At 36.2% G+C, this 23,564-nt stretch overlaps 1 protein-coding gene across 10 annotated transcripts in view; it reads right to left on the bottom strand.

Annotated features, from left to right (window-relative positions):
• Nucleotides 1-23,564, bottom strand: part of SGCE (sarcoglycan epsilon) — a 68,856-nt gene that overhangs the window by 5,220 nt on the left and 40,072 nt on the right. For 6 of the 10 annotated variants that reach the window (XM_027071900.2, XM_027071905.2, XM_027071901.2 and 3 more), the window contains 5 exons: nucleotides 22,923-23,121; nucleotides 12,426-12,588; nucleotides 9,670-9,881; nucleotides 8,711-8,737; nucleotides 7,786-7,974 (listed from right to left, as the gene is read on the bottom strand). In XM_027071900.2, the coding sequence (XP_026927701.1) occupies nucleotides 7,786-7,974; nucleotides 8,711-8,737; nucleotides 9,670-9,881; nucleotides 12,426-12,588; nucleotides 22,923-23,121 (790 nt within the window). The remainder of the gene's footprint in view (nucleotides 1-7,785; nucleotides 7,975-8,710; nucleotides 8,738-9,669; nucleotides 9,882-12,425; nucleotides 12,589-22,922; nucleotides 23,122-23,564) is intronic. The other 4 variants (XM_015066537.3, XM_027071902.2, XM_027071904.2 and 1 more) reach the window with 1 other exon arrangement.

Raw genomic sequence — 23,564 nt, 5'->3', positions numbered from 1 at the left:
TTCATCTCTAAAGTATCAAAAGATTAATCTATAAATCACAGAAAAAATAAGTTATAGATTTAAAGATGGAAAACAAACATCTGCAATTTCATGGGCATTTGGGAGGGGGATAGAAATTTTGTTTTAACTTCTCAGGAACAACTAATTTGGGCTTACCTATTCTACAATAGAAGCTATTACACTATACCTTACACACACACACACACACACACACACACACACACTTCTTCATTTCTCACCACCTCTAGCTCTACCAAGCTTATTAATGGATTAAATCAATACATTTTGACAAAACAAAAATACTGCAGAGGACAAGAAAAGCCTTTCAAAATCCCTAAATCAAGGATACTCCCAATTCAAAATCAGTATTTGGCTGAAGCAGTTGGAACCCCCTTGCTCCTACTGGCCAGTAGGAGTCATCCTACTGGCCTGGCTCCAATTTACCCTTCTGTGGAACACAGTTTGAAAACCACTGATCAAAGTCAATCTCCACCCTGTTGTTTCTTCTCTAGCCTCTGATTCTTTTCCTCTTCGTCTATACTGCTAAACTTTCTAAGTACTAATGGGCTTGGCTAGATTTGAGGAGAAACGGTTGAGAAAGTGCCACACAGAAGGTAGATCTATGAGAAAACGGTTGTGCTACTTTGGTTTAGAGATTTAACATTACCTGTGGCGCACGCCCCACTTGGTTAAGTGTGAACAACGGACATGCACTACTTGCAACTTCAACTGAAACACAGATGAGTTACATAAAAGTGCTTATATGTGCAAAAAGGTGCTCAACAAGAAATCAGTGAAGATACAACCTGCCCAGAATCTCCAGGGTTGTGCACACCTGGCTCTGCTTTTATGGGTGCCCAAACCTGTGATTGCATGTGAGCCTGTGAGTGTCAGGGTGTTAAAATATCCAGGGTGGGCATACTTGAAGTGTGAATTACATTGAAGAGTTGAAAGGAGGTCCCTCCTAAGAGCATTGCTTCAGGTATACAGGAGAAATGCTGGAGTAACTCAGCTAAGTCAAGCAGACCAGGCATCGAGAAAACGGAAGCATTCCATCTTTGGTGAAAGCAGACTGCTAAAGGCAATTATACAGGAAAGTGTGGTTGACTTCAAATAGAAGCCCAATCATCCTTCAAAGAAGGACCTCTGTAAAGTCATAAAACTATTTAGAATAATTACGTTATTAATGGACCAACTGAAAGATTATTATGTGTAAACTGCATTACGTAGAAAAAAGATTTAAGAAAACTGTATTTCTCTAAATTATTAGCATTAATTATTTTCTAATGTTGCTACCATTAATTACATGCATTTAAATAGAAAATTATGTAAATTAGCCATTGCACAAACTTTATTCTTTAAGGAAGCAAAGGTAATAACTTGCAAATTAATAAATAAGTGATTGAGGGGAGTACACAATTATTTATTATTTGTACAACCATTTTAAGGTAATCTGACATTCTTGGATATCCTGTAGAGTAATTATATGAGTAAGGTTGATGATTATCAACCCATTATATTCCTACTTGTTTGAAGACTCAAAAGCAAGGAAAGGTTAAGTGATTTTCATTAAGCCACAGAATCTGTGCCAGAATTGAAAATAAATGACATTAGTTTGGCTATGTAGAATACAAAATACTTCTCTTTTGAATTAGTATGGAGCTATTTAGCAGTAAGTAACATATTTAATAATAGTAACATATTTTTGGAATTTCCCAATTATTTCAGCAAAATTGATGTTGCTCAACCCTTGAATTTTCTATAATTTTTTTCTAACAAAAATGCTGATTTGGACCCCTCACCTGCTTTTACTAAGGAACCAGGCCATTTGGATGGATTAAGGAAGAAAGGAAGGACACAGAGAAACGTCACTATAATTTTTAATTTCAAAACCTAATTTTAAATAAATCAATGTAGAATATATATGGAACATAAATGAGAAAGGAGAAATTCACTTATTTCTTTTAGTTAGTTTCCCTTGCTTGTACAAAGCCAAAAGCAAGCCTACCAAGCCCACCACAGCTTTAAACTGAAGCAGTACAAACCTACAGAACCAAAATTCATCACAGATATGGCATCCATTGCTGAATTAAAACAAAAAAAAGTCAATGGCTCTGAAATATCCCTGGCTGCTTGACACTTCTTGTCAACAGGAAACCATTATCTTGGTACCCTAATACATTCTCTTCAACTGATACTAACTTTCATTGAAACCTAATTTTTTATTCATGAAATTTTACCATCGCTACTTCTCATTATTACCAAAGGGAAGACAAACAGAAAAATACTTTAGATAAAAATTAAAATGATTAGTTACTATATCTCTCATTAGAAGACTGACTTCTAGATTTCTATCATTAATCTATAGAAGATTAAGCACTACCTACCTCCTGTTTTGAGGGAGACCCGATTACTCTGGATTAGGCATTGTGTTTAGTATAATGAATAAGGAAAATTTCGTATAGACAATTAAAACCTTTCTAGAAAATGTCTGGATACTTTTCCCTATTATTCATTACATAAAATCTTCTATGAGGATGCCTCCCACTCAGGAAAAGTCCATTGATATTGTGTTGGGATGAGAAAAGGATTAATAAGGAGGCAGATCTACCCCCTAGAAAAACATGTACTACATTATACATTTTAGAATAAATCCTTTTTTAGAAAACTGAATGTCTGAAATTCCCCAGCAAATGCCTCCTATAAAATTGCAAAATGACAATTTCCCAGTGGTTTTTAGTTTTTCAAGGTTCAGCATTTCTCTGTCCCAGTCAGTACTAATCAGTACTCATTTCTCACTTCTCTACACCATTTCCTCAGGCAGCAGAAGGAGGTGTGAAAAGGATAGCAGCTGATAAACAGAAACCCACAAACAGTTCCAACACTATATCAGGCACCTGAACTGCCCCCTTTCACATTTTTCTTTTGTACATCACCTCTTAGTGGGGAATCAGGAGAAACTGCTCCCCTTTTAAAACTCTAAGAGAAGGACTATGAATAATAGCCCCTTTCCCACCTCCACCCCCAAACACCACCCCAAGCTGGTGTTCCCAAATTCTAAAGCCTAGCCCTTTTAAGTATTTTAATTGGGAATTGTCAATGCTTTTTCCTCCTCCACCTAACTTACAGCTCCACCAGATTCCAAATCCACAGAAGTAGGGCCCTGGGATCTGCATTGCAAAAGCTCCACAGGTTAATATGATCTGCAATGTGGCTGGGAAACAACCAGGCTGGACTATCTCTCAACATCCCTTCTAGGACCTAAAATTCTATGACTTGGAATTTGATTTTCCTCATTTAAATCATTACAAAGGTTTGTTTTTGAGGTACATCAATCTGTAATATATTTTTATTCTTAATATATTAAGTCTTTGGTCAAAAACATACCCCTTAATCACAACGATTCTTTGGGCAAAGCAACATTTACTTTTAAGAATTACTTTATAGGGGCATCTAGGTGGCTCAGTCAGTTGAGTGTCTGACTCTTGATTTCAAATCAGGTCATGATCACAGGGCCATAGGATCAAGCCCTGCATCAGGTTCCACACTGACCATGGAGCTTGCTTAAGATTCTCTCTCCCTCTGCCTTTCTACCCTGCTCTCTCTAATAAAAAAAAATTAAAATTAAAATTAAAAATAAAGAACTACTTTATAATGCAATCTCCAGCAATGAATGGTAATAAGTAAGTAAGGGGACAGCCTGCAGAGAGAAAAGTTTTTCTTACTATTAATGGTAACATGTATTCACTCCACTGCAAAGATAAATACAGATGCAGAAAGCCTGACTGTATTAGGGGATGAGGAACATTCTTCAGAATATGTGGCTAGTGTTCTTCAAGACCATCAAGGTCATGGGAAAAGAGGAAGGTCTAAAAAACTGCTCTGATCAGAGGAGACTAAAGAGACATGCCAATTATTGTGTCCTCAACAGAATCCTGGAACAGAAGGACATTAAAGGAAAAACTAGTGAAATCTCAAATTATTAAAAAAAAAAAATCTGAAGTCTGCTTAATAGTCAATGTTGGTTTCTTACTTGTGACAAATATACAATGGGAGAAACTGGGTGAGGGGTCTCTGGAAACTATATTGTCTTTGCACCTTTTCTGAACCTCGAAAATCATTCCAAAATAAAACATTAATTAATAAATATATTAGCAAAGACAAAACTAAACTGCCCTGGCATTTCCATACCATGTGATCATTTTAACAGCCTGTTTATATTGTCTCTGTAACCTAAAATGTAGAAGGAACGCTGTGCAAAATGAAATCGTCCTTCCTGAGCATGTACTCCATCTTCTGGTCCCTGTCCAGGTCTCCTTTCCACTACCTGTTCAATCACTTTGCCTGTTATCTGGATCAGAGATCCCTCTGAGGTCAATGACTACATTATCTTTGCCTTAAAATCAAGATAGGTAAATAATCTAATTTCAGTTTTGACCTAATTCAGTGTTGTCTCTTATCCATGTTCCAATTTCATCAATTGCAAATGATTAAACATTTTTTTACTAATGAACGGTGCCAGTCTAGAGTCCTGCAAAGCACTGTTCCAAGAAGAAAATATTACTGTGTTACTGACATGTTACTGGGACAGCCCCTCATCATACAACTGTTAGGAGTTCTCTTTACCTCACACTGTTATAAGGTTCTCTAGATCCTGGACTGACTTGTTTAAGAGACCCAAGCAAATTTCTGTGCAGCTCTGGAGAAAAGCTTGGGATGTTCTCAAGTCTTGCTCAGAAGCCAACATAAACTTTCAGCCATTTCCTTATGCCTGAATATTTCCGGTGTCAAGCCTGACGAATCAACATGAAATCCTGTCTCTAGCCAAATTATTTATGAATGATAAAATCAGTAAAGTTAGTATGAATATGTGAAGATGAAACACATGCCCTTTTAGGAAGGGTTAATTAATAAATACCAGGGAGCATTATCCAAGCTTTGGACTTGGTTATCAAGTACTGTAATACCTCATCTAATGTAATATCTCATTTTAATGTTGAGAATTCAGTTCAATCCAAATGACCAAACTATTTATGTATATATGTACTTGGTGCTGAAATAAAACTTGAAAAACATGCTTTTTAAGGTAGGGAGTAAAAGCTGAATTTGCGTAAAGGACAGCTGTGACGAACCTGATACAATGAATTCCCTATTATCTGGCATGGTTGGAAAATGAGGTTAATCACATATTCTGGCTTATAGGCAGTTACCATAGAGACAGTGCACATATTATCCATTTCCAAGAATAAAAGAAAGATAATATACACTCAACACTGAAACTACACCAAATGTAATTTAATTTTCCTCTGATGAGTCAGACGTACTTGATGATCTCGCAGTGCCTCAGAATAATCATTGTGAACATCATCAATTATCTATGTACCCTATTTATATAGAAGTGCTAGTTAATGGAGTTTTTCCATTAGCAGAAATCTGAATAATGTGAAAGTTTTCTGGACTTAACAATACGTATATGGCCAAATTGTCGCAAGTTCAAGAAAATTACCTATTGCATTTGCAAATAGATCGGATCAACACAATGATAGTCGATGGGGTTATGGAAGGACTGGGAAGATGTATTTGGTTGTAAACTAGACAGAAAATTTTATTGTTTTTGTATATTAGTAGCAACATTGCAAAATCCTAACCACAGAAAATCAAAATAATTTTTAAGGAGCTATTCTTAGTCTCAATATATATGGTCAGAAAGTGTCTCTAACAAATGACACAGCCTTTAAATTCTTTCCCTTAAACTTCACTAGCAATAGTTTTGCTGACTTGCAAACATATTTAAGTTCCCCTACTCATTATAACAAATATTTCTCTTTTAAAATGTGATAGCATTGTTATTTTTATCACTAGGAACATGTGGTCTTTGAAGAGTTATGTCTGATCTTTTTTCATGGATTCATAAAGCATATCAATATACTCAAGGCCTCTGAAAAATCTTATAGTTTTAAAACAAACAAACAAACAAACAAAAGGACTGTTTCTCAAGTATATTTGGCCATTTCATTTTTTTGAGATTATATATCAACATTTGAAGAATATATACCCAGATTTCACTGGTACTCTTAGGTAAAGAAAATACAAAATGGTAGCCTTAAAGACTTTTAAAAATTCTTTCCATTTGGAAATGAGTGATAAGTCTGTTCATAATCTTCACCTAAAAAAAGCAAGAATGATTGCTTAAATTGTGAGCTATTATAATACTCTTGAAATTATACTCATTTTTCCCATCAGTATCTAATCCTGGTAAAGTGGGTTTTAGGATGACCCATGAACCAACCATCAGAGAACGTAGAAATCTATCCCTTCCATTCAGTACAACTAAATTTTGTGAGACTTTAATATTCACATCCCTGACAGAATATTAATATTTCCAAAACTCAAAAATTTTAAATGTATGCAAGTTTCTCCATTGTCTATCAGACTTGAATCAATTACTGTACACACACACATGCACACATAAACACATACCTTAGCCTATTCACCACTAAGTAGATAATGTTAGAGCAGTTCAGGAAAATACAATACTTTTAGATTTCTGAAGTATTTTGGACAAATTCATCAAATCTAACTATCTAAATTACTCTTATTAATTACCGTTTAATTTTCAAATTACCGCATACATTTTACATGATTACAAAAAAAGCACTTGCAATGGGAAACTGTACCCAGTATGGTTCCCAGAGAAATCTTTAATCAGTATTACCTGTTGATCATACACTAAGGTTTATGTGGGGAGAGGGAGGTAGATTTTTCTCTATATCCATCATATTATATTCACAAAAGTAAAGTGAAAAAGAGGAGGATCTCAAAAGCAAACTTGTGACTTCCTTGGGAAACTGAATTTACAGAGGAACCTCATGTTGTTAAAAATAAATTACAATTTTACCTACAATCCCCTTATATCAAAATTGATCTTCTGGCATATAAGGTGGGTTCTCAAAGAGCAACTGGGAAATTTCCTTAATTAACCCCTTGTCCCCAAAGGTACCCTTTACAAAGGTTTCTTCCAGGCTTTCTAATCATAGTCCTTCCAGTACTACAAAGGTTGGCACTAATAAATTATGCTTATAGTCAAAATTGGACGACTCATTTTTATATACAAGCATATCATAAGAAACAACGTAAAAACCTTTTATACCCTGAGGCAAAAAAAATTAGATTAAATAGATCTCTGGTAATAACATTAAAAAACGGGTTAACGGGGTGACTGTGTGGCTCAGTTAAGCATCCGACTCTTGATTTCGGCTCAGGTCACTATCTCACGTTTGTGAGTTTGAGCCCCACTTTGGCACTGACAGCATGGAACTTGCCTGAGATTCTCTCTCTCCCTCTCTCTTGCCCCTCCCCTGCTTGCACTCTCTCTCTCCAAAAATAAATAAATAAACTTAAAAAAATAGGTTAACAGAACCCAATAATTCTAATAATAGCTCTAAAAAATAATTTGTTATGTTTTAGGATATGCTTCTCTTTTCACAATTAACTCATCTTTGAGCAAACATGATTGGTCTGTTAGCAGTGTCAGTTTCTTAACTATTAAGGTGGATGTCATCTTCTTTCAATTAGTGAAGAAGAAAAGTGCATTTCCTGAAAGTAATTCTTTATATTTGGGTCAGCACAGTGGGGTCAGGATCTATACCATCAATGTCCTATTGGTATTTTCTCTTAGAGTTACAAACAAACAAACAAATGCAAAGCGAAAAGTTCTGGTCTTTGTAGAAATTAAGTAGATATATTCATGCATACTAATAATTATACTACCAAGCGGATACTTACTGCTGTGTTTGCATCAGAGGCATATTGGTGCTCTCATAACTGTCCGTGTGCAGAGGGGGTATGATTTCCCCAGTCACAGGGTGGAACACAGGGAGTGTTGACAGGGGCCATGCTATCTCTCTATTCTTGGACATGTCACGAAGTTCTTTGGTAGATTTCTGAATAGCACTATGATGGACCAGCTGGATGCTAGATCAAAAAGAAATAAAACAACATCTGTTTAAAATCACATATTAGTCCAATGGGTCTTCAAATTTGAAAAACGTTGTGAATTTTTTTCGTCTTTTTAAAACAAGGCATTATTGCACTTTTGGGCATTCTACAAGTTATCTCTGAAAGAGGTACATTTCACATACTTTTAACACAGCAACACAGAAAGTTGCAAATCAATTTTTAAATAAATGTGTCTTTCATTAAACTAAGCTATAAAGCATTTTGTTAATATCACAGCCCTAAGTAACAAGCTAGTGCTCTATTTAATTTCTACGATTAAGATTAGACTACCATAGCTTTTATATTGTTGCTTCTGATGGGGCATTTATAAATACTCACAGAAGTTTCATTTTATGGTAGGTTATTACTGTAGATTCAGGAAAACGTGTATGAAGGGCCTTTTCATCTGTTATCTGGTTTATAGAAATGCAGGTTGGGAAATCACATAATATAAATGGCAAGTTAATATTCTGAATCTGAAATTTTAGGTTTAATTTTTACTTATGTCGTCTTAGTTTTCAAACCCTTTTTATTTTTTAGTTTCTACCCCTCCTAAATATCTCTATTTAGAAAGCAGCTTTCACATTCATGAAATAAACCGTGAACGATGACAAATGAAAAAATAAAAGCATGACACACATGTATGGAGCATGATGAGCAACTGAGAAGTGAAAGAAATGACAAAGAAAATAACAGGAAAGAAGACACTTACTCTGGTGTTTGCATGTTTCTCTTTTCCCTAGAAACAAAACAAAATTTATGAATTAAATAATAGCATTGATATTTGGAACATTAAGACTATATGTTCATGGGATCTTGCATGATGTGGAAATGCTGACATTGTTACTATTAAATGCAACCAGGAAGCATTTGCCACCAGGTTGATGACATTACTTAGATGAGTACACATACAGAGATGGAATACTGATGAGAAACACACAGAAAAATGAAAAAAAATGGAGATTAAGAATCAAGCTCTTGGAAATAAATTCTATGACATAATGAAATCAGGCTACATGTAAAAAATGGAAGAATCTGTTACTTGCTGCTTCATTAATTTTTTATCCTTTGCTTTGTTACCCTGACGTCTAGATAATCTCAGGAGATTCTTTTAATTGACATAGATGTCCTGAAAGTGCTAACTGTTCATGAAGTGAACGCTCATTACTCAAATTATACTCTTATTTTCATTAATTTACTCCTAGGTTTATATGTATAGATACATATTTTCTTAAACATTTAGATTGTGCCACCCATTTGACAGCAGAACAATTTCAAGAAGAATTCTGACCATCACTTCCGATCAAACTAAGACTATTTATTTAAAGTGCAATCACCATATCAGTAGATCCCACAGTCTCTGCACAAAATGGCTTATATAACCAAAAGAAGTAGCCTCAATTATTCTTGGGACTGTTTTGCCAGCATGAATTTACATCTAGCCTTAATAATTGTTGAATAAAGTAATTATATCCCCTAATTTGATTTACTAGACTCAAGCTATTTTAATTCATTTTAAAGGAATAAAGTACTGTAGTTTGACTTGAACACAATCTCAATTAATTTATAAAGTGTTTTATGAACCAAATGAAACTTGGCTTTTAATGGAATCTTATGTGTTGTTAACCTAGTAGGCTCTATAATTTTTTATTAGTGCTTTAAAGTACTCACACTCCTTCCCGTCGGCAGCACATGATATAAGCAAGTATTAGAAAAAGGACCAGTGCTACTGCCGAGGGCACAGCCAGTGTAATTAGGAAATCCGTGTAATAGTCTCTGCTTTTCAAAGAATCAGAAGGGGGTTTGTACTCTCCACCATCAGGTAAAATCCCCTCTCCTCGAATCACCTCCTGATAGGTGGACACTTGCTTTGTTTTATCAACCTGATATAAAAGAAGACAATTACACATCAAATTAATAGCTACAAACATGACAAGAGTTGAAGATCTAGACATATCAAAACATTCTTTGACACATTTCTCAAAAGCAATTTCTTCCAATTCCTTTATCATCTTGAACTTGCAGTTGTTTATGGCAGCTAGGAAGAAGTAATGAGCAAAAATAATTAAGGGTTGGGGCGCCTGGGTGGCTCAGTCGGTTAAGCCTTTGACTTTAGCTCAGGTCATGAGGTCACAGTTAGCGAATTCAAGCCCCATGTCGGGCTCCGAGCTGACAGCTCAGAGCCTGGAGCCTGCCTCGGATTCTGTGTCTCCCGCTTTCTCTGCCCCTCCCCCACTCACGTGGTCTCTCTCAAAAATCATCATTTAAAAAAAGGAACAAAGGGTTTATGTTGGCCTAGTTTTTATGTCCTTTCCACAACATATAGACATATGTACGGGAATCCATAAGTAATAAAGCTATGTGTGTATGCAGATGTTGTTTCCTAGTTTCCTTCCCCCAAAACAAAGTATGTTCCCACTACTGTGTACATTTCTTGTCTCCTAGTGACAAACCTCTAGTGCAGATGCCAACAAACCATGAACTAGCTGATAACAGGGGTGTGTGTGTGGTTTCTAAGGTTAATGAAAGAGAAAAGACAAAATGAGAGACAATTTCTAAGTGACTACAATCTTGATCTTTCTTTCTGCCATCTAGCAGACAGAAGTAACTTTTAGGAAAGATAGCCGAAGGCACATGTCACTCATTTAATGCTACAGTTTTACTACATTCTATCCCATAATCAAAAAATGCACATTTGCACTATATTAATTTACCTCCACATTAACTGAACCGCTTTCACGGAGTTGCATTTAATTGTTACAGGACTCTAAAAATACTCATGTGAACTTCGTCATTACATTTGCTCCCCTCACCCTTCCCCCTCCCCCAAAAATGCTGGGGAGAATGATTTGTGGCTTTTCTCAGCATCCTCTCAAAACAAAACACTTGAACGACTTTGTGAAGAACACAGTGCTAGAAAAACTTTTTTTTTTTGCCAAAGAATTGATGGTCTGCCTCCTTTAAGGAGTGAACTAAGTAACTGATGAATTTCCTCTTTCAATCTTCAATGTAGGAAGCTTGTTGTCAAACTTGACCTTAAGCTTATTTTTTTTAATAAAGTTCAGGTCCTGATCTTCCATTTCTTTGATATCTTATTTATTATATTTATTGTTGCATTATTTCATTTAAGCCTCCCGAAATCTTCTGGGATGAGACGTGACATATAAATAAATGCATGTAGAATAAAAAATGAAAATCCCAATATTGCCATATATAAAGTCTTACCACAGAAACTAAAATCTTCAAAGCCTAAGTCATCTTTAAACCTTTAGAAATTAGATAATATTCCTAAGCAGAAACCATTTACAGCAGGACCACAAGTAAAATGGCACTGCTGGGGCCTGCCATCCACGGACTTTGATTACAAGTACCCCCTCAAGTTATGATTGCGGCCTCTTCGTCTCTGGCACCCTTGCTCTGCAAATTCAACATTTACCTATAATACACGTAAACCACAGCATCTTCATAATTTTACTTGACTTAAAAAGATAAAGAAAGAAACTTATTTTCCTCAGACACAGCCACATACAAAGAGGAGTCTAGGGCCAAGGGCCACAGGTGCTAAGTGCTACAATGTGAATACTATGTTCTCCCTTACTGGATCCGGGCAAGTTGCCTGCAGTCGGTTCTCTAAGACATGAAGTGACAGTTGTGTTTATGTGTCAATAACTTTGTTCAAATGTCAACTTTAAACTTAGATCGACTTCACTCACCACCAATCATCAAGAGTTGACAGAAGTTAAATCTAAAGGTCACTAAAGAAGTAAAACAACTTACCTATCTTCCAGAAAGCAAGATAAAAAAATACAAGTTTTATATAAAATATTATACATATCAAGTGTAGAGGAAACCTTACCTACATTTTCTTTAGTCTTTTAGAATGCTAATTAAAAGGTAATTTAAAAAGAGATATTTAATATTTGTGGGGCTGTGGGTAAGATTCTAATTTTGCACACTTGGAATTATTTCTTATTCCTTGAACTCTCCCTACAATTTGAATTTCTAGGACACTGACTCATAGCACAATATTGGTTTATTTTCAGATTTATTATTGTGCTATAGTCTCTCCTTCCAAAGTGGGTAGTGGCAGCATATTTGAGACTTTCTTCATATGTCACACAGACTCCATATTTATTCTGACTTAGCAGCCACCTGGATGTCCAGGGGGGATCATTGGGACCACCTGCCAAGCTAATGTAGCCCCAACTAATCAACGGCAGACTGAGGACAAAAGTGGAGATACTCTTCCCTAAATGGATACACTGTCAACAAGCTTGCCAAATCCTTAAAGTGAAGGGAAGTCAATTGTGTTAACAAAGTAAACCTAGGATTTGTTCCCAAAAGCCATTCAGGTTTCAGTCAAATGTTATCTCCAGGCACATCACTTATAATTACATTTGCAAAAATGAAATAAAATAAAAACTCACCAATGAAATTTTGCACCAGTCAATGTAAAATTGGGTACGAAACTTTTTATCACATGTTATTACAGGCTCCATTTCTTGACTGCATCTCAATTGATTCTGTGGATTTTCAACTTCTCGTAAACAAGAAGAAAATGGTACATCGGCACCAACCATGACATAAACGCTGCAAAAATGTGAAACTCTCAGGTTATCCTTTGAGAAAATTGGAAACACTGAAAAACAATCTACGCTGAAAGCAGGATTTATCCTTTTGAATTGAGGGATTATCTAGAATCATCCCTAAGGTAGGGGCCTGGGCTTTAAAAACAGTGATTCATGTAGGGGCTGCCTTCCATTCTTTCCTTTATTCAACCAATATTTACTGAGTGCCTTGGTGTTCCAGATACTCTCTTGATTCTGTGTTAATTTCTAAAAAAAAAATTTTTTTTTCATCCTATTTATTTTAATTCCAAGTAAGCATGTGTCTGTCACCTCATGATTACTGTTTGATAGATTATTTACATTTAAAAATTATTCTTAAATTATTTAGAAATAACACTATTGCTAAAATAATAAAATAAATAAATAAAAAATAATAAATAAATAAGAGTTCTGTCAGCTTTCCTACTGCATAGACCCCTACTGTTAAGTTTCTTATTATACTCTTTTATCCAAGAAGCCAATCTAAGAGAAAGCTATGATTTGATAAGCACAAATTCAGCAAGCAAACTCTATTTTCTTGGTGCATATCTTAGCAATTAGGGGGAAAAACTCTACTTAATTGGTCAATAAGAGTTTCACACACACACACACACACACACACACACACACACACAAAGAGAGACACGGAGAGAGAGAGAGGATAGTGTCAAGAGCATTTAAATAATCTTGAAGCTGCTTGAGAAAAGGGCATCTCATAGGTCTTTCAAAAGAAGAGAGAAAACCAGGAAATTACTCTAAATAAATACTTCCTTTTCTAATGATAATGCTGTAGCTACTTATAAAATGAAATAAACCCATCAAAATTCCAGCCCTTTACAGAAATTGACAAGCTAACCCTAAAATTTATACTGGAAATTCAAGGAGCCTAAATAAATAAATAAAAAATTCTTAAAAGAAAATAACAAAGTTGGAAGACTCACAATTACCAATTTTAAAATTTACTACAAACCAACAGTAATCAAAACAATCAACAATAGTAATCTAGCATAAGGACAGACATGTAGATCAATGGAATAAAATTCAGAGTTCCAGAATAAACTCTTACATTTAGTAAACTGATTTTTGTCACAAGTGCCAAGATAATTCAATGGAGGAAAGAATAATCTTCATAGCAAATGGTACTGGTACAACAGGGTATCCACATACAAAAGAATAAAGTTGGACCCTTTCCTCATATGATATAAAAAATAAACTCAAAACAGATCAGAGACTTAAATGTTAGAGCTAAAACTATTAAACTCTGAGAAGAAAAAGTCATACATTTTTATGACCTTGGATTAGGCAGTGGTTTCTTAGATATGACACCAAAAGTAATAACAGAAAAAAATCAGATAATTTGGACTTTATCAAAATTAAAAATTGCGTGCTTCAAAGGTCACCATCAAGAAAGTGAAAAGGCAACCCATGAAATGAGAGAACGTATTTGTAAATCATATATCTAATAAGGGAATTGTATCTACAATATATAAAGGACTCTTACAACTCAATAACAAAAAGACATATAATCCAATTTAAAAATGGCAAGGGATTTGGGATGCCTGAATGGCTCAGCTGGTTAAACATCGGACTCTTGGGGTGCCTGGGTGGCTCAGTCAGTTGAGCATCAGACTTTGGCTCAGGTCATGATCTCATGGTTCGTGAGTTCGAGCCCTGCATCGGGCTCTGTGCTGACAGCTTGGAGCCTGAAGTCTGCTTTGGATTCTGTGTCTCCCTCTCTCTCTGCCCCATCCCCACTCATGCTCTGTCCATCTTAAAGATAAATAAAACATTTTTAAAAATTTAAAAAAAATCAGACTCTTGATTTTGGCTTAGGTCATGATCTCACAATCGTGGGATCAAGTCCCATGTTAGGCTCCATGCTGACAGTGCAGAGCCTGCTAGGGATTCTCTCTCTTCTCTCTCACCCTGCCCTTCTCCCCCACTCATGCTCTCTCTCTCTCTCTCTCAAAAGAAGTAAATGTTTTTTAAAATAAAAACAAAAATGGCAAGGGATCTGAATAGACATTTCTCCAAAGAAGTATACAAATGTCCAATAAGTGCATGAAAAGATGCCCAACATCATTAGTCCTCAGCAAAATAGAAATCAAAAGCACAATAAGATAATGCTTCACATCCATTAGGATGGCTCTAATAAAAACACAGATAATAAGTGCTGGTAAGGATGTGGAGAAATTGGAACTCTCCCACTCTGCTGGTGGTAATGTAAAATAGTGCAACCACTCTGAAAAATAGTCTTGAAGTTCCTCAAAAGGTTGAATACAGAGTTACCATATGATCCAGAAATTCCACTCCTAAGTATATACCCTAAGAGAAACGAAAATAGATCTCTTGTAACAAACATTTGCACACGAATGTTCATAGCAACGTTATTCACAGTAGTCAAGAGGAACAATCCAAATGCTCATTGATGAATGGATAAAAAGTGGAATATTCATACAACAGAATATTACTCAACCATAAAAAGAAACAAAGTACTGTTACAGGCTACAACATGGATGAATCCTGAACACAATATTGTGGATAAGTGAAAGAAGCCAGTCACGAAAGACCACATATTACATGATCCCATTCATATGAAATGTCCACAATAGGAAAAGTTCTAAAGATATCAAGTAAATAGCGGTTGCCCAGGGCTGGGGCTGGTGGTGGTAGTAAGTGGTTGCCAATGGGTCTGGAAGGAAGGTGTTAGGATGATGAAAATGTTCTAAAATTGATTGTGGTAATGATTATACAACTTTGTGAATAAGCTAAAATCCATTGAGTTATAGGTTTTATTTTTAAATGTTTATGTATTTTGAGAAAGAGAGAGTACAAGTGAGGGAGGACAGAGAGAGAGAGAGAGAGAGAGAGGAAGAGAATGTGAATCAGGCTCTGTGCTGTCAGAGCAGAGCCTGATGTGGGGCTCAAACTTGCGAACCATGAAGTCATGACCTGAGCCAAAATCAAGAGGTGGATGCTTAACCGACTGAACTACCCAGTGGCCCTGAGTTGTATGTTTTAAATAGGTGAGTTGCCCAGTGTGTGAATTACGTCTCAAAAAAGCTGTTATTTTTAGGAATGAAATTAAATGAAAGTGCAGCACAAAAATTCAAAGCTGTGTCAATGGAAGTACAAACTCACACCCTGAGTTGACAACTGTGCCCCAGAATTTGATTATACAAACTCATTTGGTTGCTCTTTGTGTCAAATTTATATTTGGACTTAAGATTCATCTGAAGGAACATTTTTTAAAAACCATGGTGCCTTTGGGAGACAAATAGTATATAATGGGCTAAAATTAAAGATGAAAATAAAAATCAAAAATTCTGTACAAAAGTAGGTAGAAGAAACCACTGTGGAGTATTCAGATGATCAGTAATTATAAATATATTCTATTTAAAACAAGTTCTTACTTTTAAGCTTATAAAAAGCCAATTTCTATTCCCTTACTAACTGCTTGGCCAAGATCTTATTTCTCCTTAATAATTATGAAATGTACTTATAAATACAGAAATAAAATGAGTGTTTTTATAACTGTTAACTTGCTTTAACATGACATTGATTTGCATTTATAATTGGTAAGAGTTTAAACTAATCCAAGATAACATAAATGGGCATAAGTTTTCGGTGCTTTGAAATGTTTTTCCCTCAAATTATAAAAGCAATATAAAAACATTACATAAGAACTGGGATAAAAAAACAGAATTAATTTATATTACCAAGATAACTATTTTCATTTTCCAATGTACCTTGCAGAGTATTTTTCAAATGCATACATTTTAACCTAACTGCAATCATCTCTAAAATATAATTTTGCACCCTGCTTTTTTTCCTTAATGCATCATAAGCATTTTCCACATTGTACGGGCTTTATAATTATAGATTTATGGCAATATATTTTTTAAGTGCACATGATTTATTCAACAATTGTTTCAGAGTCGGACATGTAAGTTGCTTCCAAAGTTTTGATTTTATAAATAATATTGCAAAGACTATCTCTGTGCATATTCTTTAATGTTACTATCTTAAAAGAGATGCCTAGAAGTAGAAACATTTTTATGACAGTTGACACATACTGCCAAATTACTTTCATCTCTACTTGGATGATCCATAAGCTTCACAGACTTAATATGTTCCGAACTGAGCTCATCGTCACCCCACCCCACCTCCACCTGTTCCTCCTTTTCCATCTTCTTCTCTCTCGATGATTGGCATGGCCAGATGCTCAAGCACCATCATCTTTGACTCCTGTCCTTCTTTCCACATATTCAATCCATCATCAGTCTCTGACATTTACCCTGAAAGAACTCTCCCATACACCTGTCCTCTTTGTTCCATCTGACTGTTACAACCCTACTTCTGATCACCATCACTTTCCACAGACCGTGGAGCAACAGCCCCTTAATGATTCTCCTTGAACCCAGTCTTTCTCACTGTCCTCAGGGAGCCTCTTTGCAGAACAAATGAATGAATAAAAAGCATTATACCAGTTTTAAAACACAGGCAACTGCTTATTTGAAAGTTGCTAAGAGAGTAGATCTTATGAGTTCTTTCTCATCACAAGAAAAAAAACCTTCTTACTAAGTGAGGTGACGGATGTTAACTAAATTTATTATGGTAATCATATTGCAATATATACATACATCAAATCATAATGCTGTACACCTTAAACCTGTACAGTGTTACATGTCGATTAAATATCAATAGTGGAAAAATAAATAAGTTAATAAATAAAATGCAAACAGACTACAAATGTCATGCTTGAGAGAAAGAGATGTTAGATTTGCCTTGCAGGTCCAGAAAATGTGTATTTATTGTTTCCTTTGCAGAGCCTGTAAGCTTCAACATGTTGGCTTTTTACAAAAAAAAAATTTAGTATAAGGCCATGAATAATAACTCTATGCTATACATGCTAAAATTACATTTTTCATAATCTGTTTTCCTTTCGGCTCACTTTTTGATATGCAGAAACAAAATTTTTACGAAGTGAAACAAAAAAGATCATTACACCTTTACGGCCTCAGTCACGTGTTTTCAAGCTTTAAAATGTGTAAACAGCTGAGATGGTAACATATTGTCAAGTATAAGACTCTCAAGCAAGGTTACCAAAACCTCAGAATCTTGAGAATTGATTTACACGGAAGGAATTTGTTCCTTCTAAAGGAATCTTTTCTTCCAGTTTGAACAACTCAATTTCCCTTGAGGTAGAACATATTCACTGTGCCTTTACACATACACTGTTTTAAACCAAGTAACAGGTTAAAAAAAAAAATTAAGCCCAAACTCTGCCTTTTTCAGCCAGATTTCTGTTAGCTAAATGGATCCAATGAATGCATACTTTACCTATTTGTCCAAGAAACGAAGGTGCCTTATTCTTTATTTTGTGTAAATAAAATAGGAAATAAAAGAGAGTTTAGGGAAGAATGTGTCCACATGTTACATGTTGCCTGGGAACTTGAGCTCTTAAAAGAAAATGCACTATGATTCCTGCCTCTGTCCCCCACACCATGTCTTTGTTCTGTGCATATCTGCAACCAATCAATCAAAAAATAAGATGAACAATAAAGGATAAATTAAACTAAATAAAAGATGTAATACAGAATAAGAAATACAATAAAGGGCACTTCCAGACTCTGTTCTACTGTTCACTTGCTCCTCTCCATTGGAGAAAGAATAAATTATCAGAAGAGGGAACTGGCACACACTGAAGGGTCAGACCCTTCTAGTTCTGTGTGTTGGGGGGAGACTGTCCTGCGTGCAGAAGGGAGGCATTCGGGTTCAGTCTACTCTACCACTCTTCACCATGTGTTATATTTTGCAAATGTCCCTAATGCTTCAGGATAAAACAGAAACAATTTTTCTTGGTATACAGGGCTTTATCCAGTCTGGGTTTTGCCTCCTTGGAAACTACCACTTCTGGATCCCTGTCCCCCAAATCCATTTGAAATAGGTTGCCAAATCCATCAGGGTTTCTCCTACCTGAAGGCTTTTGCTCAAGCTGACCCCTCTATCTAGAATCCCTCTTTGCTATTTTTGGGGGCAGGTTAATTTGTATTTTAAACTGCGATCATGCTTCCCCCTCCTCTATGAACCCTTTCCAGGCATGGAGCTGAAGTGAAGGAAATACACTATCTGTGAATATCTCAGCAGTGGTGTGTATGACACTGTTTTCTAATTATCTGATTACTCACCTGGTTCCTACTAGATTGTGAGCGTAGATTTTTTTAAAATCACTGTACATTAAAGATTAATATAGTTCCTGAATACAAATACTTAGTGTTTAACTACAAAAGAAAAAATGAATCTATATGTGGAACGTAGAATAGACTTAGAAAAATCTTTAATGTTTATTTATTTTTGAGAGAGAGACAGACAGTGTGTGAGTGAGGAGGGGCAGAGAGAGAGAAGGAGACGCAGAATCCGAAGCATGCTCCAGGCACTCCAGAGCCTGATGCGGGGCTCGAACTCACGGACTGAGCCAAAGTCAAACGCTTAACCAACTGAGACACCCAGGCACCCCGAACAGACTTTAGGCATATAGCTATACTGACTTATACTTACAAAAATAGATTTATGGACTTCCAATTTTTACATTACTAAGGCTCTATTTTAGAATTTCCCATCAGGTTATCAGCATCATTCCACAAAAGAATGTTTGCACCAAAAATGTAGGAGGCACGTTACTTAAGAATAAAGGACAATCTCATAAATCAGAAAACACGGGGACAAAGTCAGCAGAGCACTACAGACTGGCCCAGGATCATGACCTTGCATCAGAGCAGTATTTGGCAGCCACTGACTTACATTCTCTTCCCCAAGTGTAACTTCTCACTGAGGCCTTCATAGGGCAGAAAGCAAACAATTAATTAGAGGGAGTATTTTGTGAGATTGTCTAACGAATAAACTAGGATTCTCTGTTGCTGATTGAGGCTAGATCCACATGCTTTGGTAACCAGAGGAAATAGTGGTGGGTTTGACAATCTCTTATGAAAAGTGAGTATATTCTTTAATCCTCACACCCCATCATTCCCTTCATAGCCGCCATTTACACCACATCACTCATCCCGGGCTGGCAGCTATGCCATGCCTAGAATGAAATATGAACCCACTTCTCTTTCCACGAGCTTTATCCCAGGCTAAATGCACCCACAAGTCCTTAGCCTCTGGCTCCCTATCAGGAGCAAAAGCAGCAGCGAGACCACACCCAGAGCCAGCACAGTTGCCCGGGGTTATGGGTCTGGCAAGGGAAACAAAATCTTTTCAGGAGGCTCAGCCTTCCTTCGCAGGAGCTTATTTACTTTGAAGTAAATCTTTGTAATTGTTTTCTGCTAGCGTTAGGAGAAGTTTGAAAGCTGTCAGTGAGCCTCGAGAGGTGCACAAATGTACATCAGGAAGGATGAGGAGCCAGGATGCTGCAGAGGGGGGTCTTGGTGATTGACATTTAACAGCACTTGGGGCTGCAGAAGGGCAGTGGGTTTCCTCTGATGGGTCTACTGCGGAGAACTTTTATTCATCTGCTGTTTATCTGACTCCATCTATCAAATATGGAAAAGCTTGCCATTAGCAGATTGTGGCTGCCATGAGTAATAGGAAATAGTTTCATGGAGATATCATTTGTGTGTATGTTTAACAGTCTGAGACTTTTGCTACTAAATATTAAGCAGAACTCATTTATCAGGTGCTCAATTAATACTTCAGAAGTATATGACTACATCTTTAAATAAAATCTTAAAACAGAAAGGGACTGGGACGCCCAGGTGTCTCAGTTGGTAAAGCATCTGACTTCAGCTCAGGTCACGAATTCTCGGTCTGTGACCTCGAGCCCCGCATCGGTCTCTGTGCTGACAGCTCAGAGCCTGGAGCCTGTTTCAGATTCTGTGTCTCCCTTGCTCTCTGCCCCTCCTCCACTCATGCTCCCTTTCTCTTTCTCTCAAAAACTAAATAAATGTAAAATAAGTTTTAAAAAAAAGAAAGGGATGGAATTCTTTTGCTATACTGACCTTACTTCTTGAACTTTTCAAAATTTCACTTTTAAAAGGGATTTATAGCCCAGGTTACTTTCAAAAGAAAGTACGGAGGCAAAAAGTTTATTAGGTAAATTAAGAATTATGATTCTTACATCAGCAAAAAGGAAGAACAGCACAAGAGAGGAGTTAGTCAAGCATAGGATTTATTTCTAAGTTTCAGGCAACAGGGTAAAAAATTATTTGTGTTACCAAGGCATTATATAACAACTAAAGAAGATACGCAAAATCATTCCAGGGACAATTTTTTCTTCTGGAATGATACTCAAGTATGATCTTGTTTCACTGGTGTTCATATAGGGACACTGGAGTAGTAGAGTTGGCATTGCATACAATTTATAGAAATGCTATTTTAGAAGACTTATCATATGAATACTTTGTAAAGGTTATGGCTTAACATTAAATTAAAACTCATGGAAAGCATTTCAAGTTGGGAAGGGATCTGAGACAACAGGGTCCAAATAAATGCCATGGGACTGACTCTCTCAAATATCTGACAGCACATGCCTCCCTCTAGCAGGTGCTAGGGGGTCAGTCAGCTAATGACTGAATTCTCTAACAAGTACTTATAGGACAAAAATTCTGTTCTTAATTTAGAATCACATGCTCAGGCCCAGCCCTAGACTCCAAGACTCAGAATCTCTAAGGGGAAGCAGGAGCCAGGAACCTATCCATATTTTTATTAAAGCTCTACTGGCAATTCTTAGGCTAGACATGGTTGAGAAGCACCATTTTTTTTTTTTTTTTTTTTTTTTTTTTTTTTTTTTGTCAGCGTTTGGTTTAGATAGTTCAGTTCAATTTAGGGTCGTTGTTTCTAAAAGAGCCTCTGTGGGCGGGGCCTGCACTACCGATTATGGAAGAGTGAGCCCAGAAGAAAGCACAACCAGGGAAAACCCTACCAATGCCTGTTTTTCAGGTTGCTTCCTCTAACATCTTGTGGTCATTGTTTTAACAATCATTGCAAACACATCACTTTAAGAAACTGTTGAAAAGACTCCAGCTTTGGAGAATGTTTTCAGGGAAGATTCTCTGTTCATCATTTTCCATGGTTCTACTTTAAATACTCAGTGGGAAACAGAATCATGCTGGAACTCTGAAGTAAAAAAAAATTAAGCTCTAAAATTATGGTTTCATATAGAAAGCCAACCAACAGATAAAGAGATAAAGCAGCTATTTTTCTCAAAGCACTTCTATGTGTGCTTGACTGACTTCAAAATCCATTACTGTAACATACAAGCTACAATTTAATTCTGAAATTTGTAAGTTGGACTTCACAGCTCACTGCTTATCCCTTATCCCCCTTCTACCTACTCTCCCATACTTCATCTGTGTCTATTTGTGATCTCTTCCCTTATTTCCAACAAAGTTCTCTGTTAAAGCTGCCCTTAAATTTAATTCTTATTAATCCAGGTATTTTAGTTAATTCCAGATATCACCTGTATAAAAATGTTACCATGAATATGGATAAAGGAGGAGTTGGAAAGGCATATGCTATATAAACTGTGATTTATTCCATATCTCGTATATTTATAGAATGGTTTTAAAAAAAAAGGTAGATCCGCTTCAACCTACAGGTTAAAAACTAAAGACCAAATTTGATTTGATGTTGACATTCAATCCTTTCAATTTATCCAGGCATAAAAAGTGTTTCTTAAACTATACAGGTATAAGTCATCGTTTGCAAGGCATGACAATAGACGAATCCCTCTCAAATGCACTCTCATTAGACACTATAACAACTCTGAAGGAAGAAAGAGTACAATGCCCATTGGAGCAAATGGGGAAACCGAGGCACAGAGGAGTGCTGCATTTTGCCCAATGTCACCGAGCTTATGAGTGACAAGGCCAGGCTTTAGGAATAGGTTTCAAATCCATTCCAGCTATCCATCACCGACACATGGTGGAAAGAATGTTAAAGCGAAGAAATAGTTTCCTAGAATAAAGTTACAGCAGTCTGAGTGTCCTGCAGCTGATAACTGGGGCATCAATTTCCTTTGAAATTCAGGACCCTAAATACTCAGCTCCTCTATGGAAGGTACAAAAGACTTAGTGCTATAATTTATGATGCTGATCCTGATCTACAATTAGAATTCACAGGACCTGGAACATCAGATATAAAGAACCATTAATGTAACCTCTTTGTCAATATAGAAAATTGCTAGTGTTTTCATATCTGTATAATACCTACTTATTAAAAAGAATGCAATAGGCCATCCTTTATCTATAATAAGTTTGATAAGATCACCATATTTAACAATGCATATTTAAGGCAATGAGATAAAGGTCTACTTACCCCTCCTTCATGTCATTAATGGGCAGTGGGACCCTGCCGCCCCGGTCTAGGGCTGACGTGATGTTTATGGCGTTCAGACGCTCTGGCTGCCACACATTTTTCACTGCCCCAAGAAAGTCTCCAAGAACCTCGCTGGCCAACATTTCTTCTACATTCATATTTTTAATGAAGAATTCTGCTTGATATGGTAACGGGAAGTCTAATTTTGGTGAAAAAGGATATGTGTATCTTTAATAAAATAGTCTTTCGAAAGAGAAACAGATGAACAATTTGAGATTTGTTGATTTCTGTCATAATCCTGGCTTTGGGGAATAATACTAATATTGACTTTAAAGACTTTCTGCATAACGGAGGACATATCTAAAAACATAACATACATCTGACACAGAATTTTACCTACAATGTAATCAAATCCAAGGGATAGCAGGGCAATTTGTAATTGTAGGATCTGACCAAAAAAGATAAAAATGCCACACCTGCCTCAAATTTCCCAGTGACTTGCCAGTCTCCTCCCCTGCCAATATGGAAGGAGCATTTCCAGAAAACTCTACGTGGGTAGGAATAATATTTTGTATTTGTAGTGTTTTAAAATCGACAGATCTTTTTCAAGTACATGGTCTTATTTAATCATTACAACCCTAT

Source organism: Acinonyx jubatus, chromosome A2 (genome assembly GCF_027475565.1).
Source record: "Acinonyx jubatus isolate Ajub_Pintada_27869175 chromosome A2, VMU_Ajub_asm_v1.0, whole genome shotgun sequence".
In the NCBI taxonomy this organism is placed as follows: domain Eukaryota; kingdom Metazoa; phylum Chordata; class Mammalia; order Carnivora; family Felidae; genus Acinonyx; species Acinonyx jubatus.
This window is presented reverse-complemented; position numbering and strand designations above follow the sequence as displayed.